This window comes from Alligator sinensis, unplaced genomic scaffold (assembly GCF_000455745.1).
Source record: "Alligator sinensis unplaced genomic scaffold, ASM45574v1 scaffold320_2, whole genome shotgun sequence".
NCBI lineage: Eukaryota > Metazoa > Chordata > Crocodylia > Alligatoridae > Alligator > Alligator sinensis.
In genome coordinates, this window is record NW_005842684.1 from 330,262 (window position 1) to 353,328 (window position 23,067).

The window sequence follows — 23,067 nt, forward strand, 5'->3', positions numbered from 1 at the left end:
TCCTGCTGGCTAGTAATCTAAACAATAAAAATTCCATGGTACCAGAAGCCTGAAAAGAATAACTCCCTTTTTTATAATTATGCATGTACAGTGTTTTTCATCTGCAGCATTAAATTATTTAGTTTTAATCATATTGCCCTCTACACAAACTCAGGAGGACAGATTCTCAACCAGTGTAAGTCAAGGTGGCTCCATTGACTTCTGTGGAGGTATACTGACTGATGCCAGCTGAAGATTAGCCCTGCTTCTATAATAATTGTCCATTTGGTCATAGGGAGGAAATTACACACATATTTGTACTGGCAGTGCTGTAGCAAACGTCTAGGAATAAGCAACAATTGTTAGGAAAGGTTAGGTTGTCACTGTGGGCCAACATTTGTTTACCAGAGTAAATGTCATTTTTTAAATACAAAGTAGGCACGAGTCTTCAGGCTACTTTCCATGCATCATTAATCCTCTGAAGAAGCAATTGAAGAATGAATCTTATTAGCAATTAGTTGTAATGTCATTCCTAGCAAATCTGCATAAAAAGGTTTATGGTAGCATAAAATATGAGACACTTCTCTTTTATTTTCAGTTTGGAATAGTCATTTTCAGGGCATGTTATGCAGCAGTTCATACATTGTTATACCAAATTGCACCGGAGAAGATGAAAACAGGCAGTAAACCATTTCATATAGTCACTAAGCACCTTATTGATCTTTTAATGCATTTACACTTCCGAGACATTCCAAATGTCTCCATTTCAAAACCACTATTAGTGTTTCAAATGTGAACAGTGCACCTGAACAGTCAATTTTTTGTGGTCATGTTTATTTTATCCATATCATTCTCTATCCATAATAAAAAGTTACTGAATCAACCCTAAACTAACAAAATGCCTCATTAAAGGATCTTGTATATGTAACATCCTTTATTAAAAATTCTCATTAATACAGATAAGGGAGGAAATAAACCATAACATTACAATGTACGCACATCAGTAAATGCGTTATGGTTTTCACACTGAAAATCCACCTCTTTGTTATGGTAAGACAGGAAGTTTGAATCCCCTCTGCAAATAAAATTTTATGTGAAAACATTTTGCTTTTGGTACTGGTAGTATTTACATTTTATTGGATCCTTCAGCAAGGGCATTAAATAAACAAAGAAGTACCAATGTGATCATAAAATATACAAAGATTTCTCAAGTGCTGAAATAATATCTCAGATATCTTACCTGTTTGATACATTTGAATTTAATTCCCATATTCAAAGCTTCACTCTGCAAACATTTACCTGTGTGCATCTGATTCCTCATGCAAGTGTTTTTCTTAGGCAGTGGATAAAGCACTTAGATACACTGGATTTGGGAGTCACATGTCCCATTCTCACGTCCTACCTGGAATAAATTGTTTCACCACTCTCTGCCTCATTTTTCCCATCTGCACAATGGTGATAATGATGCTTAACTCGTTTGCAAAGTCCCTTGAGATCTACTGCCAGAAGAAATGCAGTATGTAAGCGTGTAAGGTGTTTAAGGTATGGTGCTGCCCAGGAGCCAAGTAACAACAGAATCCCGTATTGCTGGACATGGTGCGAGTAGTTTTGGATTTGACTGGCATTGCTTTTGTGACTAAAGTTATATGGATATATTGGTCAACAACTAGACTGGAGTTAGCCTCCTGAGTCTAGAGCCTGATTTTAGAAATTGCTAAAATCTGTAGGAGACAAGTAGCTTTGAAAATCTAGCGCATATTTTCAGAAACAGTCCCTCCAATTTTGACCGCTGACTGGCAATGATAATCAGTGATGGGAAATACAATATGCATTTATTTCCACTCATGACTTGTTTAGAAAGAGAATTTGGCTGCCAAACTCTCTGCCCTTTGATTTACCATAGCTGTAAGTTATAATGAAAAAGAAAAATAGAGGTGGAGAAGATAGAACTTCAAAACAGATGTCTAGGAAAACACAATAGAAGCTTCCTCTTTAATATTAAAAATGGTGGATGAATAAGTTATATTAAGCACTTTGAAATATTAAACCTTGTTGTTGTTTTTTATTTTATTTTAGTGTGTCAAATTTATTAGTAGAACATAGCCCGGTGGGAAGCAGTGCCTACAGATCAGTAGGTGAATGGCTGGAAGCCATCAAAATGGGACGATATACAGAGATTTTCATGAAAAATGGATACAGTTCAATGGATGCTGTGGCTCAGGTGACTTTAGAGTGAGTACTTTCTTGATAATTTTCACTTAATTTGTTGGAGCAGGGTGAGAAGACAAATAGGTGTAAATGAAGTAGAAAGGTAGGCTTCAGAAGAGGACAAAGAAGAGAAGCAGTTCACTTTCGTATGTAGCCATTAGTTTTCACAGAAGCCTCATCATTTATCACCTGTATTGATAACAAATGCAGGAGAGAGTTGAACTTAAGGTCATTGTGTTTGTTAAAATAACTGGGCTCCTTTACCAAATAAATTTACACATGCTTTTGCATAACAGACCGACCATATTCTGGCAATTGGATTGTTTGGAGAATTTTTTTAATAAAAAAAATAAAATAAGCACAGTATTATACCATCAAATGAATGGGAACTGGAATCTCTTCTCACTTACATTACTCTTATACGGGTGTCACTGGCTTTTGGGGGAGCTACTCCTAACCCCAGGTGATTTGTGGACAGGCCCGGTAAGTGATATAAGTGGGATGTGATTTTTACCTGCAAAAGATGAAAAACAGACATTTGCACAATTGATGTGGCTGACCTCATAACAGTGACAATAGACCATCAGTGAAGCCCATGTCATAAGCCCCAAGGTCTGGATTCTCAGTTCCAAATTCCAGCACTGTAAAGGAGTGCTCAAAAGGGCACAAATTGCATTAGCCCTGACAGGACATTTTCAGAAATGGCAGTCAAGCCTAGAGGTCCCCTGAAAATATCCAGCTAAAAATGAAACATTTTTTTAAAGAAAGTGGGTCTGTTTGATCATTAATTGTCTTTTTGGATTCTGTGTGATGTTGAAAGGAAGACATGGGTCTGATACTGGCCCAGTTCCAAGCCCCTCTCCCACAAGAGGGGTGTATGTAAGCTATGCAACTGAAAAGAGCTCACCCTTCACTTGCAGGATTGGGTCCTGGATACATAGTGTGTGGGCCAGTGGTGCCCTATATCTTTATGTTTGCATGCCTCTGAAATCAGGCTGATCTGACTGTATCAAATACAATACATAGTATTGAATTCATTCAGTAAATGCCTTGAGGTAGTTGGTTTATTATGTGCCTTTTTTTCTTTAATTTCCTGTACCACTTGTGTAATAATTATGCCTATATTTTTTTTTCCTATTATTTTTGCAAGCTGACCATAGAGACTGTGTTTCCAGCTTGGTTATTATAGGTTATCACAAATGTTGAATTAGAATGAAAAGGAAAATGACCCAGTCCTTTATGTTGTTCTAGTTCTGATCTCTCTCTCTCTCTCACATCCCCCCCAGCCCCGCCCGCCCCACACACACACACACACCCCCCTCTCCAGCTGGCCAATATGCATATTGAATCAACTGAAAATAATAAGAAATCCTATACTCACAGAACCTTAACAATTTCTCCTGTTCTGCAAAACAAGATCAACATTGCTGTAGGAACTCACTATTATTCAATGGAATTCACTCTACAGAGTAGGAATTCCTCTGAAACAGAAAAAAATGACTTAATAGCAGCTTAAAATAATATTAATAGTCTGGGGTCCAATAGAAGTGGAAATGTTGCAGTGTCTCTGCTCTCACTCCAGTTTTGCACTGCCCACAATCCTAATATCCCTTACATACTGTGATTTCAGGACAGGGGCCGGACCCTGTAAATAATTAAGCACATGCCTAACTGCACACTTTGAAGATTCATCATGTTTTATGTCATTATATATTGTGTTTGTAGTACCTAGGAACCCCAGTCAAAAATAAGGGTCTCGTTTTGTTAGGTGCTTTATAGAAATGGAGCAGGGAAGACATTTCCTGCCCAAAGAATTCACAATCCACAGAGCAGACAGGAATAGCCAAGAGAGCAAATCCAGAGAGCACAGACATGGGATGAGGCAACAACTTGAATAGATCTGAGCAGAAAAGCTAAAGTTGTTGGGTCTGCTCACAACACTCAGAGTTAAGCAATTACATCAGTCATTTGAGTATGGAGAGCTTGCCTTTTGCACAATCCTGAGACCCTCCACTTCCATAGTGAGAGCAGAGGCAAAACTCTTCTTTGTGAAAAAAATGCAGATTCAGCAATAGCAGTGTTCCACAGATTTGTCCTGGTTTAACCAACTTATCTGTGTTGGGTGAAAAATTTGGAAAAGTCTGACTGTTCCATATTGAAAAAACTGTTCACATTTCAAAATCTGCTTCAGTTTTATTAAACTATAATGTTAAAAGTAAAACATTTGCTTACCTCTGGAATTAAATGTTTTATTCAATCCAAAAGAAAAAAAAACTGTGTTGTTGACATTACACTGCCATTTTAGTTTATATATTTTTTGGAATTACAAACAATTTCAGGAATCATCCCCTCCCTTCCTTCCTCACCTCCACTCCAGCATTTCCCAGCTCACCATGCTCTGGTTGTTAGGTTCTTCCATATTTCCTCCAGGTCATGTCAGGTTAGACAAACACTTTTCTAAAATGGTTTAGACAGGAATGCTCCTGCCTTGAGCAGGGGTTGGACTACATGACCTCCCGAGTGTCCTTCCAGCCCTACTTTCCTGTGATTCTGTGTCATATGCAATGTATCTAAACCTCATTACACAGTATTTCTTAAGCATTTTCACCTAATCAGGGCCTAATTTGTTAGAAAAACATCATCATTTCTAAATTAAGTGGATTATACCTCCTCTAACATATACTAAAATGAAAAAATAAATAAGCGTCCCATCCATGCCAAATTATTTGCTATTATTTTTTCCTTAAGCTCTCTCAATGTTTCTCTCTCATTCATCAGTTCTGTGCTGTCCTCTCGTGTCCTTTTCTCTCCTCCCCACTTATATATATGCTGTCAGCTTCTAAAGCTGGATTTCAAACAACTAATGTCAATCCAAACAGGTTCTGGACCCCTTGCATTGATCAAAATATATATTTTACTCAGGACATGTCAAGCAGAGATTTTTATTATTGTTGTTGTTATTAAAATTAGTCTCTGTTGTAGATTTTTCATACTGAAATATTCAGTCAGAAAAAAATGCTTTAAAAGAATCCCATTGCACCATAAAAAGCCATTTCTCCTCAGAGAAAAGCAGGCTCTTTCAACCCATTCCCTCAAGAGCCAGAGGAAAGCAGACACTCATCCCACTACTTCAGTAGCCATCCGACCTACTGTACCTACTCTGCTCTCCCTAAACTTTAGGCTTTCCTGCCCTCTCTCATTTCTGCTTCTGGTTGCTGCCTCTTCTTTGAATTGTTTCTTTCTTTATCCTTTATTTACTCTTTATTTTTCTCCTTTCCCTTTGTTTCTTTCTTTTCAGTTGTTGCTTCCTCACTCATCCTCCACTTGCGTTTTCATCTATCCTTCCTTCTCCCCTTTTTAGCTCTTTCTTATCTCCGTGTGCTAATACCTTCTTACTTTCCCAAGTATTCTCCCTCCCTTGTTCTGCTCCTCTATCCCTGCCTGTTCCACTTCCCTGCTGCTGCAAGTATAGAAGCTGTGTGAAATTAATAAAATCAATGGAGCTCTTTTGCTTCGGTAGATCTGGTAGGCATCTTGCTTATTTCATTTGCTGTTCTGCCAGTGCATGGAGGACAGCAGCAAGAGACAGAGGAGCAGAGGCTGGCAAAATATGCCAAGACATCAGACAAATGTATATCAACCCTTCCCAGCCCCCAGGTCAAAAGCATCCCATGGAACTCAGAAACAATATTCCACTTCACTTCTTTCTTTTCTTTTTCTGTTTTTTTTACTTTCTTCTCACTCACGAAACAGTTCCATGAAAACAAGGTGCTGCAGAAAAATACATTTGTGTGCTAATATACATTCGGCCCATGCCTGGAAAACTCTGTCAGAAAAGAACCAAGGAATATTTTTCAGCCCAAACATTTTTTCAGTGAACAATGCAGACTTGCTGATGCAGAAATGTTCTGTGCATTCTTCTTGCTTTTACTGAATTATTTATATCAAAGACAAGTAAACAAACATTTTTAAAAAAACCTTCTTTTTGTCATTTTCCAAAAGAAATATTTCTTTTTTTAAAAAAAATCAAGTTGACTTTCTGTTAGGAAAGTCCCTTCAGTTTTGTTTCAACAAAAAAAAGTAATTAAAAGACCTTAATATCAGATGGAACCTGAAATGAAGCATTTCATTCAACCAGAAATTATTTTATTATTATTATTATTATTCGGTTAAATTTATTTTTAAATACGTTATCTTGCATTAATTTTTAAATATTTTTTCCCTTGGGTTCTGCAGAATTGTGAGCTAACAAAAAGCTCAAGTTATTTAATGGCTTTAGTCACATTATAGCTTCTCGATACTTTGACCTTATCCGCACTGGAAACACCTTCCAAAAGGCAGGGAGTGCCTCTGAATTCTATTCTCTGGCAGCAGTATCCAAAGGTCGCACTCTCTTAGCGCCACTAACCCGGGTGGCACAGTAGCAACGTGTTATCTCTGAACCAATGCCCACACCCTGGTTGACTTCTTGGCTGACCAGACCTAGCTGCCTCCAAAACCTTTCACATCCACAGAGCAGTGCAAAGGAGCTAGTACTTCCAAGAGCATCTAATGTACACGTTTTAAATTTTTAATTCCCTTTATTTAACTTTTAAACTGTAAAGAGAGGTCTGAAGACCGTTCCTTTTAATATCTACTTGCCCATTCTTTCAAAACATAATGTATTTTAAACTATATTCATACTGCTCTCCAGTATGTTCTTCAAAGGGCCCAGGCATACAAATCTTACACACAAGTTTTTGTTCATGGATGCGGAGTCAATGAATTCACTGAAACCACATGTTTGCCAAAATGCTGACTAGTATAAATAGGGGTTGCACAATTGGGCCCTAAAAGAAATCCGTATTGTGCTAAAGATTCAACTCATTTAAATCAGTGGAGAGTATCTTTTAAAACTGAGTGGCATAATAATTTTATTTCTAGTCTAGGCTAGTCTAGGCATTACTATACTCTGTTGCTGCATAATTTCTGTGAGCCAGTTCCTCAGCTGTTGCAAAGCACCAAAGCTCCATGGACTCCAGTCTAATTACCCCAGTTTACTGCAGCTGAGCATCTGACACCATAAGTTTATTATTGTAAGCAAATTAAATCCTGAGAATAAAGATTATCTTTAGACTTAGATGCTTCCACATTTGGGACTGGGTTCCTAAACAACTTCTATCATTTTACAATCTAACACCACTGATACCACCTATTTTGTTTTAGTTTTTTCAGACTTTGCTTTGCTCTCCACTTTGATAAGTTTTTGAGAAAATTGACAGGCCAATTTAAAATAAATTAATCAATGTCTGTACTATATTTTATATACCTTGAAAATCACCAAAGGCCAGGTTTTTATCTAGGGTAAAGTGGCAAGCTTTCCTTGACTTCAGTACTCCAAGACAAAATGTTTCTTGTGATTAAAAACTGATCCAGATCCTTATCTGGTATAATTGGCATGAACTCCTGTGACTTCAACAAAGTTCTACTGATTTACAGAAGCTGAGGATCATAGCCACTGTTTCTGGAATAAGGGAAGAAATGCTGATCTAGCTACTGGCTACTAATGCAGTTATACTAACATTGTACAGGTTCTCTCAACTTACTTGGGAGAAACCCCTGGAATACACAAAGTTCTTTCATGGTTGCAAGTGGACTTTTTTGTTTTAGCTTTCATCTTGTGTTGGTTATTTTTGTTTTGCTTTATTTTTTTCTTTTATTTTGTTTTGGGTTTTTTTTATTATAAAGGAGAACAACAAAATATTTTATAGAGTGCAAATAAGAATCAAGTTAAATATTCCATGTAATTTTCAATATAGGTAATTGTTCAATATATTCCAGAGCTGGGACTTGGGGGGATCTGGTGATGAGAAGAGCTGAACATTTTCTCCCCCCACCCAATGGCATCAGTAAAACATTACAGTTTTTGAAGTCTTCTCCAAATACTATCTAACATGGCATACCTCAAAAAAAAAACCTGTATGGGAGGCAGAGGTGGAAATTAAATGGAAAGTGGAATACTGGATAATTATTTCCCAAAATGTAGAAAAATGAAGAAATAAAGAAAAAATCTTTAATATGAAAAACAGTTCTACATTCCAATGAAAAGAATATTTAATCCCCGATAAAATGTTAGAGCCATCATTTTCAGAAGTGACTATTAAATTCAGATGATGAATTTGGGACATCTAAAAAAGGCCTGATTTTGAGACGGCAAGCACTGAGCACTTCCTGAAAATCAGGCCTCATTATGACATCTTGAGTTGTACCAAACACCTAACAATTGAGCCATCTGAAACCACTGGTTACTTCTGAAAATCTTATTCCCCAGCTGACTTCCCTTGGGCAGGGGGCTGGACCCGATGATCTTGTGATGTCCCTTCCAGCCCTAATGTCCATGAAATCTATGAAATCTATTCTTGTGTCCAGCCAGTCCAATCAAAATCCAAATGACCAGTCATGGCAGGTTCAAACTGGAGATTACATGCATGTGTCATAGAAAAGACACCCTACTAAGCAAAAAATTTTGGAAAACTAAAAATAAAAGGGCTGAATAAAGTGAATATCTCCCCAAGTCCTGAGCTCTACATGATTTAGCAAAGACCTGAAAGTTAATGTGTTCAAACGAAGAGTGATTTCTACATTTAGCTCTAATTCTTGCCAAGGGACGAATCTCCTTGTGAAAAGTGGAGCCTCACCCTCCACCCCCTCTTTCCGACCGGATATCAGACTTGAAGGAAACTGTGCCACTGGACAAGGCCTGCTCTTTAAACTTTGGGACCATCTAGTGACTTTGAGTGGGCCTGGAGCTCTATCATTACACAGCAAGAATAACTTTACCAGGACAACCCTCAAGAATAGATAGATCATGACTTGACTCTCAATCTGACACTTGGCTGGACCTATTGCTAACAAAATGTGGACTCCATACCATACCTTTTGAAAGATCTGTACTCAGTGAATCTCAGGACACCCTGTTGTTTGTTATTAGTTGAATAGCTCTGAATATTTGTAATGATATGTGTTGTGTTACTCTGCATTGTAATTTTTCTTATAAAATAAAATAAATTATTTATTAAAAAAACACCGAATGAAAAATATTCAAGAATTCACCTGCTCCTGCTGCTTTTCCTAAACCTAAAAGTTCATATTTCTCAGTTGGTGACACTGCGATTATTTCTAGAGGAACCGATTCTGATGTCATAATGATATAAGAAGGGAATAACAAACAAGAGCAGATGAACTCTTAAAAAAGCAAAACAAAGCAATGGTGTCCATATTGTACAAAAGCCCCCAGTATGTGGGTGTCTAACTCCCCTAGCATCCTTGGAAATCTCAGCCTGAGAATCCCCTATCGCTACATCTGAAGAATACCTTATGGCTTATGCCATCAACAGTTCCACTGATTTGCAAGGGAACACTTGCACAGAAAGGCACTGCAGAACCTGAGTAACAGTGGTAGAGTCTGTCCCTATAATGGGACATAAATCAAGGGGAAATGGCATCCAGCTGCCTCAGTGGATGCTGAGTTCTTTTGAAAATTCAGTACCAGTGTGACCTGAGCCTGGAAATCTGGTCCTTGTTGTATAAAATATAACTAGAACCATCACTAAATGAAATGCTTGCAAGGTATTTTTATACAGCTTTAAGGCTATGAAGTCAACTAATTAAAAAGTGAGCTATCACAATTAAGGGCTAATTGTCCTCCACAAAGTTTGCAGCTGGGCTTTTAAGATTGGGGATGCTCTCAGAGTACCAGCTGTATTGCTTATATGAAGGCTTCTTGGAATTAGCTAAGGACACACCAGCAATTTTAGCTGTGATTTTCTTGTCTTGGCCTTGTTTAAGCCAGGTGCTTAGTACAGTATAAGGGTACAATTGTAAATGGGTTTGTGTTCATTTTCCACCTTAGATCAAAGAAAGAAAATAAAAAATGAAAGGCCTCTTCATAGTACAGAAATGGCAAGTGTATTGACACTCTGGTTCAAGTATATTAAAGAATGGAGACTCAGTGGGATTGGGCACCTACACACATGACGGAGTTCTACTCTCATGCATGCTAATTAGCATGCATCAGAGCAGACTCGCTTAACCGAGTCTGCTGGAGCACACTCATTAGTACACTCCAGCAGCCTCCGCATCACATGTACTCAGTTTCCCTGCATTTCAACATTGTGGTGGGGGTGCTTTAACTAAAACTTGTTGAATGAGCCTTAAAGTGCCCTGCTGCCATTTTGAGGCATGAGACATTGAATACACATGATGCTATGGGTGCTTTAAACAGAGTGGCTCTCAGACCTGTTCTAATTAAAGCCCCCTTCTTTCTACCCTGGAGCATGTGTATAGATGCCCAATGCTTTTACACATGCCAGTGTCCCTCAATCTCCATGATTCTATGTATCTCTAGTCCTGCTGTGCGCACAGGCTGAATGATAAGATCTTCTAATGACCAGACATCTTAATAAGACTGTTGCGCACAACTTTGCCTGATTCGTGTGCCCAGTTTTGGGGCCCATATAATTAAGTTGCTGCCTTTAAAAGATTTGGGGTGAGAATTTAAAAAAATGTGTAAGTCATTTTCAAAAGAGACTTAGGCCCATAGGAACAGTTAGAGACCTAAATCATTTCTGAGAATGAGTCTTAGGCCTTGTCTGCACTGCCTCCACATGAAGCTTGGGAGAGCCACCCGAAAGCAAGTCCCATCCCCTCACTCCTACTCAGTGGCCATGTCTACATGAGACACTGATTGCACAGTAGCTCAAGACCACTGCACAGTAGTGTCACTATATGCTTCCTGCCATGTAACACTACTGCCCAGTAGTCTTGAGCTAGTATGCAGTTGACATAACAGAAAAGCTGTTCAACAACACTACTGCACTGTAACTCTGGTTACTGTGTAGTTATTTAGTATTTGTTTATACAAGTACTAAATGACTGCACAGTCAGCATCTTGGGCAGGCATGGCCAGTGTATACCAAAGCCCAGAAATTAGACCATTAATATGTACCAAGAAGTACACCCAAGACTGAAAGCCTGAAAGTGATACTGGGACACTCACTTAGATTTCCTTCCAGTCAGTCACAGTGCCTCACCCTGGGCATGACTACATATGCTTTAATGTACCATTGTTACTGCACATTAAATTTAGTACCTCTAATATGAGATATAGTACTAACTAAAAGTGCAATAACCGTCACTGCTGCACAGTAGTGTCTTTTTATTAAACTTAATCCGCAGTAGACTAATTCTATTGTGCATTAGCGCATTGCATGCCTTTCGCTGTGACTTGCTAATGCACAGTAGAATTAGTCTACTGCGCATTGTCTCATATAGACTCGCTCTCTAAGAATAAGTGAGTTCCTAGGGTGTGCTTCCCACTGGCAGTCCCCGGCTCATCATGGAGATTATGTAGACAGGCCCTTTAGCTCCTAAGTCACTTCGGTGCTTTGGGAAATGCTATTACTGACTATGTCATGAGCAAGTTATCTTGACTATGGTACAGAGTTTTCTTTGATAACGGCTGTGCCTTAGCACTTATTTTTTATGCACTGCTAGCAACTGAAAGGGCAGTAGGAAGAAGCAGACAGACTTAGCATGAGCTGGGAATGATCAGTGTACATCAGCAGAACTATGTTGACTTAGTCCAAATGAGTATCTGGACCTTGGGTTCATTTCCCCAGTGGGTTTCTGGTTTATCTGTGTATGGGCAGAGGAACATGTGGTGACCTCTCTTGTGTACAAAGACCATGTAGAATTTCACCCAAGGGATCCACAGACAACAGAATCAGCTTATTTACCCCCATTTATAATTAATGCAGTAGATTTTCTGGTGCCTAACTTGTACACCTAAACTGGAATATTCAATTATTCTTAATCTTTCTCTCTCTTAAATCAATAACGCACTCAGAGGCATGGACTCTGTAGGGCATTCTATGGCAAGGAAAGAGAAACATTGTAGCAAGTATCAGTATCTTAAATTGCAGTTGGATGCTTTGGAAGTAAGAAACCAAATGCTACTCCAATGTCTAAGGGAGTTCTATAATTAGATTAATAGAACTGTGTATGGAATACAAAAAAACATGTGTTTTCCTAATAAAGTTTTGGGCTGGCTGTTCTGCATAATCAGCAAGAACAGACTGATACGATCAGAGAAAACAGTACATATATAAAATATTAGCAGCCAGATTTTCAAAATATCTCAGCTTGCCTTTAGACATTGGAATGAAGCAGCTGCATTTTCAAGAGCCATTCATCCAGCAGCTCCCACTGAAAAATAAGTGGGTGTTGACCCCATTAAAAATCTGGTCCTGTGATAGTATTTTTTCTTTTGGTGTGAATTACCAACTGTGCTATGTACATAAAATAAATCACATATAACAATAGCATTCCTACATTTTCCTTCATTATTAAGAGCCCTGTGTCGTTTGCTGAAACATTTTCACAATTCAGTGGAGGCAGAAATGAAAACTCGGACTCATAAAAAGTTAGACACCTTTGCAGCCATTAACAGCCCGTCATTTGAAGTAATGAGCATACTGTTGTGGTTCGCTGACCTCTTGCTTTGTGCACAATAGTCCGTGATTTCTTTTATGCAGCTGAGAGATGCACAAGATAAAAAAGGGTATTATACCTAAAAAATGTTTTGCCTAGAGCAGAAAATTCAGCTTATTCCAAATCAGAAGGTTGAGAGTGCGTTGGACTACAGACCTAACTTTCCTCCGGGAGCTTACATTGTCCAAGTGCCAGCATCAGTGCTCCATTACTTTTTGTTCAAAGCCATCTGATTATTTTTTAGCTGGACAGCTTGCTTTATTTTCACACCCACCATTGCCCTGAGCGCAGAGGTTTTTTGTGACACGTAATAGGGACACAGGCTCAACATGCAAGCCAGAAAAATATTCTGAAAATCTTTGCCCGCTTTCACCTGAGAGACAGCAACCAACAATCTAGTTACCTTATCTAAGGATTTCCTTATCCAGTTCTTTTATCTAATGAATTTGAACAGTGAACATTCTGGGCTGCATTTCAAAAAAATCCATTTTGGCTCTTGAAGCGTGCAGATTTTCAAAGAGGCTAGGTGCTGCTTTGTGTTTGGTGAGAGGTGAGAGGTGCTGTCGTGTGTCTAATTGAGACACCTTAATGTGCAGTGGACCATTCTACTGTGCTTTAGTGTGTCATGGCAAAAACCATGCTAATGCATAGTAGAATTACTCTACTGTGCATTAAGCGTCAAAAAAATGTTCGTCTTTGCTACTACGTATTACCACAGCTACTGCACCTTTATGTAGTACCTCATGTTAGAGGTACTAAACTTAATGCTCAGTAGCAAAGGCACACTAATGAATGTGTAGACATACCCTGTGATCAGTAATCTTCCCTATGAGTGAGATTTTCAGAAGTACCAGGGGACACATCTATACCACTTTTGTAGTCCACTTGAGAGCACTGCCAAGAAGCACAGCACAGTTCTTCTCCAGCCTCCCATGCACCAAACACAGAAATAAGGCTGATGCAGAAGTACCCCTTCAAGTACTCGCAAGTATATCAGAGACTGAGGGATCAGTCATTGTGAGCCTCCCCCTGCCTCATTTACTGGTTTGGCACACAAGGAGCAGGAGTAGGTGGGCAGGACTTCACTTCTTAGCAGAAGCACCATGGAAGCAGTAGTGACAAATTCTAAAGGTGCTTATGCACGTGCACTGAGGCTGCTTCAGTGTGCAGTAATGACAGCTCATCGGAGCAGATTTGATTAATCAATTCTGCTGGAGTGTGGTAATTACCACGCTCCAGCAGACTCCAGTGTCATGTGTATCAGCATCCCCACACTGAAAAATGGTGATGGGGGTGCTTTAACTAAAGCTCATTCAAAAAGATTTAGTTAAAGCACACCCGCTGCCATTTTTCAGTGGGGACACTGATACATGTAACACTGGGCACTTTAATTAGAGTGGATTTCGGAACCACTTTAATTAAAGCATGCCCCTCCCCCCAACCTCCTGGAGTACGTGTATAAATGCCCTAAGTGACTTAGGAGTTAAGGTCTTATTGACTTTTAGTGCTGTTTCCTCTCTTAAGTCCCTTGGAGTCCTTTACAGATAGGGAAGGTAGATTATAACACTTCCCTTATAAAAACTGCTCCATGAACTGATAGGTTGAAAATGGAAAAGATACTGATATAAATTGAAAATTGATAAGATATTGATGCAAATTCAGATATAAATTGAAAATCTTATCAACTTATATCAGAAAGATATAAACTGGTCCTTCCTCCCAAACATTGTGGTTCAACTTGTCCTATTAAAAATAAATAAATAAAAAAGAGAAGGGGTGCAGTATAACCCTTTATATTCAATTCACCTTTAGGTAAAATAGAAATTTCTTATTCTATATTCTGCTTTACTTTATGCCTTTATAGTATGTGGAGTTCCCAAGAATTAAGCACAGTTAATTCAACAGAATTAGTCCTATCAATTATCTGCCAGTAGTTTTGTAATCTATATCTGCATAAATCATAAGGAAGATTACTTTTCACTCCCAAAAGTTCATCACCTGCATTTCTGGCCAGACTGATGGCCTGTAAAGTCTGAACTGCAATCCTCTAATGGATTTAATCATTCCCATGATATCAATGAGCCCTCTAGGATTTTGCCTAATTCACTTACAAAGCAAAATGTCTTAGATAAGAAACACCATCTGCATTCTCACTGCAACCACACATTTCTGTTTTGCTGTTCGATAAAGGGAGTAAAGCTTAGATCTCCAGTCTCATGTGAAATTAAACCAAAAGTATTTGCCATCCTTTTGAAGCCTTCACTAAATTCTGTTAGGATTGTCAGCAGGAGGAAGAAATGGTTTAAACTACTGGGTAGATAAAATCAAATGTTTTAAGTTCAGACAATTTTCAAAACTAGGAAGCGAAAATTTGGCACCTAAATTCTTAACTAAGCTCATAAATCAGTAACAGAAATGTCTGCGTGCTTAGCACTTTGGGAACTCAAGTTGTTTTTCATAGGTACCTAATTATGGATTTCAAAGGCAAAAATGGGTGTTATACGATGAACTCTTGTTGGTTTTTGATGGGATTTAGGGGATATCTTCCCTTTGTGCCTTTGAAAATAATCCCTTTAGGGACCTAACTGGTTTTGGTATCTTGGCTTTACTTCATAAAAGTAGGAAAGAGGTATTTTCTTACAACATTTACTTACACTCCCATCTAAGAAGGCACATCAGGAAACTGACTGAAGTTTTCATAAATGGAATTTATTTTTGAGTAGAAATTTTCATGCGTGGTAGTTTCAGGCTGGACTGTTTTGGCACAGTGGTCATGTTGGCAGTGTGGCCAATTGCACTAGACACTTGATGGCTAGGACTCCAGATTCTAGCCATCACACTACCACTGGTGAATACTGTTGGCCAAGTCACTTCACTCTGGGTCTGTGACTTCTCCATCAATCAGAAATGGGGGATAACAGTACTCACAACATTTGCAAGGCACTTTGAGATCCCTGGATGGCAAGAGCTGGGTGTTAGTATAGTTATATTTGTTTGCAGTACATAGGAGTTATTAAATACAGGGGTCTGCCTGAATTAATCTATAGAACCAATGTGTGCTTTCTTCATACAGGGATTTGAGGCGGCTTGGCGTGACACTTGTTGGTCACCAGAAGAAGATAATGAACAGCCTTCAAGAGATGAAGGTCCAGTTGGTGAATGGGATGGTTCCATTGTAACTCGGTTATAAAGTCACTGCCTCAAGTGAACAACCCTGCACTTTGTAAACTAGCCCTGAGATTTATTTTAACGAAAAAAAAGGGGAGGCGGCGGGGGGGCCAGAATCAGTGATTTATATAACTGAAGGACATTGGCCTCTGCCATGTAATTTATAATCAGTGTTTGACTAAACTTTTCCTTTCCTTCCTATTTGTGTCTTCATTTTCATGAAGTAAATATAACGTGCATGGAACATGGAAATGGATCTACTGTACATGAGGTTAACCATTTTCTTATGCTTCAGCAACAAAAAAAGCCTTCCCACCACACTTTGTCTGTACATGGAATATATATAGCACCTTTATATACTGAAATATGGCAGCACATGTTAATACTTCCAAGGACTTACTTGAATGGAAACATTTTATAGCCATTTATGGGCTAACAAAAGCTGCAGTTTACTGAAGTTTACTTCAAGTCTTAATTGTCTACAGAAGTGTATTGAAGAGCAATATGATTAGATTATTTCTTGATAGATATTTTGTTTTGTAAATTTAAAAATGCTGTTACACAGCATTAAGTTATAAAGACTAGTGTATAAACATGTTGCTTGTTCAATGGCAAATACAATACAGGGTGTATATTTTTTTCCCTCTGTGTTATAAAGTAACTTTTAGTTTGCTCTTCTGTGAAATGAATACATGATTAATATGTATATATCCTGTACAGTTTGCTACACACCCGGGTACAAGATTGGTTTTGGGGGTTTTCTTTTCTTTCCTTTCCTTTTTTGTTTTCTTCTTTATGCTACCCCTTTGCTTGTATTTTTTCTGCTGTTCAGTTTTAGAAACACACAAAGCTTTCAGGAGTTTTAATTGCATATATGCAATAGAAAGGGTGCATTTAAACAAGAGACTATCCTCCTATTTTTTTCACTGTAAGACCTGAGGACAGTAAGGGGACAATTTCCAAATCACAAATAGACGTTACACATTAAACTCCTCATTAGCTTTCAGTGATAATTTGGTACTACATTTCTCTTTGTGCACTTGAAAATTTACCCTTATAACTGATCCCTCAGTAAGAGTCTAGTCTATGTATAGGATTAAATCTGCTTTGGCATTTGAAACTTTTAGTGGTGTCTCTGACAGTCTGTTTCTTATAGCCATTCATCCTGCTCGACTGTCACAAATTCACTTTACTGAAGCCCTGGAAATATCTTTTCAAATGAAATGGACGCATGGACACCAAAGAGTACATTTCCAACCAGTTTCAAAGAGATTTAATTGCTTTAGTTCATATTAAGGAAGTTAAAACTTCCTGTGCAGCATTGAGATTTTTCCCCTGCTAATCCTTCCTGAATATTTTTATTCCAACATTTCTATAAAACATGGATAGATAGCTAGTGCCAGAATGACCAGTATATTATAATTAGGGCCAGAGTCTTCCTCCCATTCTGATCTTGTTGCTTCATATGGTGACTGAAAGTTAAGACCCTTATTCAACCAGGAATTTATGGATATTCCTAACTCTCTATCCACATTTCTAAAATTATGGCTATGCTTAGTTACCTTGTTAAGTAGGAGCCTAAGACTATAATTACAATCCTGATTAGACACCCTGATTTAATGTTTTATATGTGGGCTGAATGGAAATATTTTATTTTTGGAGTTCTTATGAAAAGCTGTTGAGCAGCACAGTGTTCTGAGTATAAGCTTATTCTGGAAGGATTGTGAATAACAGGTAGAAAAGCATGGTGTGCTCTGGCCCAGTACTTCTTTCTGTGCTCAAGAATCTGTTCTAAGTGGAGCCAACCACTGGATCCCACAAAACTGAATGGGATGTAAGTGGCATATAGTCATTGGGCACATTTACATGTGCATTAATGTGCTTTTTCTAATGTGTATTAAATTTTGTACCTCCAATGTGAGGTACCAAAGAAATGTGCATGAGGCTGCTTTAATGCGCAGTAACAAATGTGCATGGTTTTTAAGTGATGCTTAATGTGCAGTAGCCTATTTTATTGCACATTGGTATAATCACATGCTTTTTTACGTAATACGTTAATGCACAGTAAAATAGGCTACTGCACATTAAACTGCACAGGTAGATGCACCCACTGTTTCTAACTTCCTCAAAGCTCTTTGATGCAGATTCTAATAAAAAAAATATTTAAAAAATAAATAAGATTTTTTTTCAGCTGTACTTAAAGGATTGATGCGCATAAATGTCTATTGCTTTCAGCAGGATGTTTTCTCCTAAAACTGTAAAATTCCTTACAAACACACTTTGTGAAATCATTCACCTAAAACCCATGTTCCTTCTAAAACTGCCAGTTGCTCTTCACTGAGATATGGGCAGGTCTTGAAAGAAAGGGGAACCTTGAACACAAATCAGATTTGAGCAAAAAAGAAGTAAGCAAATCCTATCCCCCTGCATCCATTTGCTCCCAGTATGTCACCAATAGGAAAAGTACCAAACTCATCTATAAAGATGCCCCCTTTGAGCAGGGGGCTGGACTCGATGATCTTCCGAGGTCCCTTCCAGCCCTAATGTCTATGAAATCTATTAAATAAAGGTGAGAAATAAAAAAACAACCCCCCCCCCCCCCCCCGCCAAACAAACCAGTGATGAGTTGTGCAGGGAGCTTTCGTGATGCTCAGGGAGACAGCAAAACAGAAGCGAAAGGTTTGACAAATCTTGATGGTGTGATTTCCTGTCCTATTGTTTCATTGTTGTCAGCCAGTGGGCCACAAAGGGGATAAAAAAAAGGAAAAATTGAGGCGTAACAATTTCAGCACATAAAGGAGATTTGTCAAATAATAAATAACATTATTAGATCTGTCAGTGGAACCATTGTGGGATTATTTGTATCTCCCTGCCTGCAGTACTTTGTAAAATAATCCTTAGAAAGACAAACAGTAGCTTGTTTCTTCTTGGAAGAATCATTCAGTTGCCACTTGCATCAGTCAGTTATACTTAGAGAGATTTTGATTAGCATCTTCCACAAGTTCTCCTCTCTCTTTTCTGTCTGTTATCTTCAGTCGCTCATTAACAGATGGAGTCTATTAGATCTCTGTGCAAAATGTAAGGAGCATTTTTATGGATTTTGAAAATTAAATTCTTTTGGCCATTTGTGTTTTTCAAATACATATGAAGTAGATTTGGATTTGCCACATTAAAGAAAGAATTACTTTCTTGCCATAGAGTAATCAAGTACCATGTATTAAATGAACCTTCAGAACATCTTTATGATTAACTAGTAGTAAATGGAAAGCCCTTAAACCAGATTTCATGTGTAAATAGATGGGTGCCTCTTAAATCTTCAAATGAATAAAATCAGATTTTATATTTAACTCAAGCACGTATGTTGCTACAAGTCTGCTTAAAATAGACCCCAAGTTAAAAAAAAGGTCGCTAAAACTTTCACAAATGGGTCCTCAGGTCAGGCACTATTGGTCAGGCACTATTTAGGCACCTAAATAATTGGACAAATTTTCCAAATTGCTGGGCAGCGATGAGTCCTGGTGGCATTAGGGAGAGAATAGCTGTGCTTTGGAAAAGCAGACAGCTTCTTGGGCACCTAAGTATGGATTTAGGGGCTTAACTTTAATCTCTTTTTTTTTTCTTTTTGCTGGACTTTTCAAAGGCAGCTCTGGAACTTACTTCTGTCTTCCCTTTTAAAACTTGAGACTCCAACCTTGGCCTATGTACTTTAATTTCCTCCAGCTGAGATGGTATGTCCTACAAAGCACAAGCAGAGAAACTTACCTTTGGAAGGTATTTTCATTGTAATACAAGAAAGGGTAGCAAATAAAAATATATAGGTTAAAATCAGGTATTAGAGTTGGGATATTGTACATAGTGTTATGCAGTAGAATGAGGTCACATTAATATTTTTCTGATTTTGCTCATTCTAAACAGGGGGGAGAAGCTAAGTACTTTAGTTAGCTGTCCTTGCTAGTTGTGTGCCAGATATTTAAACTTAAGAAAAAATAAAATGTTAGCTACGTTCAAATGGTGATAGTCAGTAATTAAAATTAAGTTGTTAGCTGTACTTGGAGTTTATGCCTAGGGTAACTCAAAGCAGCTTGCTTTTCCAGCTCAGTTACCCAGCTAGTTACATAGATTACCTTTTTTTCCAGTTCATTTTGCTGCTAATTGTAAGAATTTTTTTCAAAGGGACTGATAGATACTGATAGATAAAACATTATTTTCATGATGCTTTTTTTTTCGGTCTGTGAAAGAACATGTCTTTCTAAGCACAGCTTTTGTTTAGAAAGACATCCAGGGATTATTGGGTTATCATTTGGAGAAGTGATCTAATCATAAACAAGGAAGACTGATTAAATAATCAGCTGTAAACTTTATTTATTCCTTCTATATGTTAACAAAAAAATTATGAAGGTGAAAAAGTTGTATCTATTCGGTGTTGAATATAAAAATGTAGAGGTCCCAGTGGTCAAGAAATTGTGAATCCTTAGACTGCTGTAGTTTTGCAATTAGATATTAAGAAGTGTGTGAAATACCTAATAGCAGTCAGAGAGTAACATTTAGTTTCAAATCCTTTTTTAATATATTCTTCTGAATCCCGTAGGGCAGGCGGGTCGGGAGCTTTTGTATTAAACACTGCCAAAATAGGCATTAAGCTCCATCCCCTGCGTAAGAGTTTTAACTCATAGAAGGCTTAGAAGGCTTAGCAGCAGCTTGCTGTATTTATTTCCTTTGTTTTTTTCTTTCCTTTGATGCTCTCTGTGCATTTGTTTGTGTACATGTTTTTGTAGTGTAAGATATGAAAGTTTATATTTTTTCATAAAAATAAAAATCTTTGAATAACAGTTACATCCAGTTGTGGACCACACCTGCACTGTTGTTACTTTGTTTCCATTTAAAGTACCAAAGTTTGGCCCCAAATGCTAAATTACTCTCCTTAGCACATGCTCTCACACTTGCTAGCTCATGATGTTTCTCTCAAGTTTCACAATATTTTGTTCTCTTTCTCAAAGCTCCAGCTCCTGGAATCCTATGATTACCTGAGAATCTCAGCTACCATTTAAAATAAAAGTGTGCTTCTAGGTTAAAGAGAAAAATAACAGGTGAACCGTAAATGATCACAAACCAGAAGGAAAATTAAAAAAAACCTCAACATTTTTTTTTCACTCATGATTTTTAAGCCAATTTGGGGGGAAGGGGAAGGGGAGTTTGTCTCATGGCATTGCAATGTTTCAGGTTGGCAATGTTGTGTTCTATGTCCACCTACCAATCTAGTTATTTATATTACTCCCATATGTAGTGTTTTGGAAGACATGGTGACTGAGCACCTAAGGCATCTTGTTACAACTCCAGAGTTGTAAATGTATGCCCTACTGCAGACTTATACTGAAGACTGCTCACTTTTGAACCAGCTGTAGATGGGTATCTGATCCTTAGGCCTGGGTCATGAAAGGATATGTCTTCACCACATCCACAGCACTCACAGGGCAGGCTGTTCTTGAGCATGTTAGCTCATGTTTATACATGCCAAACCCTCCATCCTGCAATCCATTCCCAGTGCCAGTTTTATCAGCATTTGCTGATGCTGAGAACTGAGAAATTAAGTCCTGGTGGGGAGACGGGCAGGTTGGTTGGCTGACATGGAGGAGTTAGGGGGATAAAAATAACTCCTGGTCCTGGGGGAGAGAGTGCCTCCACCCACAAACCCCACGATTGCACTAAATTCCCAGGACCCCAGCAATCCCCATGGATCAACTTGCCCCGCAATGCCCCTGATGCCCTCCTACAAACATTGCCTGCCTCCCTGATCCACTGATCCTTACTTCAGATCCTTACTAGCCCCTAATCTCCCCCTATTCTCCCCATACACCCTACTTGCCTCCCTCAATTCCCCCACAGATGCCCCAATGCCTCACTGGAACCTCCTTGCCCCTCTGATCCCCCCAACCCCTCCACTCTATTTTCCCCATCTAGACTTACCTTAGATCAGGTGGCCATTTTTAACTTGATCTAACCTCCTCCCCCTAACCTCTTTGGGTACCCAGCTCTTGAGAGTTGCTGGGGGAGAGAGTGGGGGTCACTGCCCCTGTAGCATCTTCACTGCCTCATTTCTGGACCTGATGGAAGTAGATTGAGAGCAGCCAGAACTGGGGATGTTGTGTTGGCATAGTCAAAAGCGGACAGGTGTAATGCTAGTCGTATCCCTCCCTAAGTTTGCTTGACCACAGAAACTGAAGCACCTGAACCATGCTGTGTGACCACTTTTCCTGTAGAACTCTGTTACTAAGGAATACTCCTGGGGATTTGAAGCAACCTATTGCCAATTAATCTAGGAAGATTAATAGGGGCTATTCCAAAGTCCACTGAAGTCAACAACAATCTTCGATTCAAGCCCATACATATTTTTAAGATAAAGTGCTACTTAGCTAGTCCAGGGAAAGTACACAGCATACATGTGAATTTCTGCCATCCATCATGCTTGTGATTCTCTACAAACTCAGGGGACTAGATTTGATAGCCCAGGGGGGCCCTTTCAAACCTATATTCCTCTGTAGAAAGATACCTCATTTTCTCCATCTGCCACACACACACTGCGTGGCAGATTGTTTTAGGTTAACAGTTTTTCAGCTTTTTTGTGTTCATGTCCTTATCTGCAGTAGATCTAGGGCAAAAGAATACATGTGTTTGGAGGCTCATGCACCATTGTTGGCCTAACATGTTAGGTTTACAGGCTCAAATCCATTCCCCGCTACAGATTCCCTGTGTGGTTTTGGGCATGTCACTTACATGCCATTTGCAAAGGTCCTTATAAGCTTCTTTAGGTGCTTAAATCCAGCATCCACAATTTAGGCGCCACTGATAATCTCTAGACAACTACCTAGTTACTAGGGCTGTGCGAAGCTTCGGTTGCTGATTCAATCTGGGGAGATTGAATCCAAATCAAATTGGAAGACCAATAAAAAGGTCCAAATTGATCCAAAGCCTCCATTTAGCAAAAGATTCGGAGGAGATTTGGCAATTTGGGCAGTCCCCACTGACCGCCGCAGGGAGCTGGACCCAGACTCCATGCTGGTAAGGGGGGAGGTGGGGCTGGAGCAGGGGATGGGTATGGGGGGCCCCCCACCAGGCCCCATCCCATGCCTGCTCCCCCAGCCACCCTGAGCACCCCCCCCACCCCCCCCCGCCCTCCCCGCCCCC

General features: G+C 38.9%; 1 protein-coding gene across 14 annotated transcripts in view; it reads left to right on the forward strand.

Annotated features, from left to right (window-relative positions):
• The window catches only part of EPHA5 (EPH receptor A5), a 386,478-nt gene that overhangs the window by 326,615 nt on the left and 36,796 nt on the right, over positions 1 to 23,067 (forward strand). For 7 of the 14 annotated variants that reach the window (XM_025215915.1, XM_025215906.1, XM_025215913.1 and 4 more), the window contains one exon: positions 2,056 to 2,211. In XM_025215915.1, the coding sequence (XP_025071700.1) occupies positions 2,056 to 2,211 (156 nt within the window). Of the gene's footprint in view, positions 1 to 2,055; positions 2,212 to 3,337; positions 4,278 to 7,985; positions 9,235 to 15,790; positions 20,710 to 23,067 lie in introns of those variants that run through there. The other 7 variants (XM_025215912.1, XM_025215914.1, XR_003096319.1 and 4 more) reach the window with 6 other exon arrangements.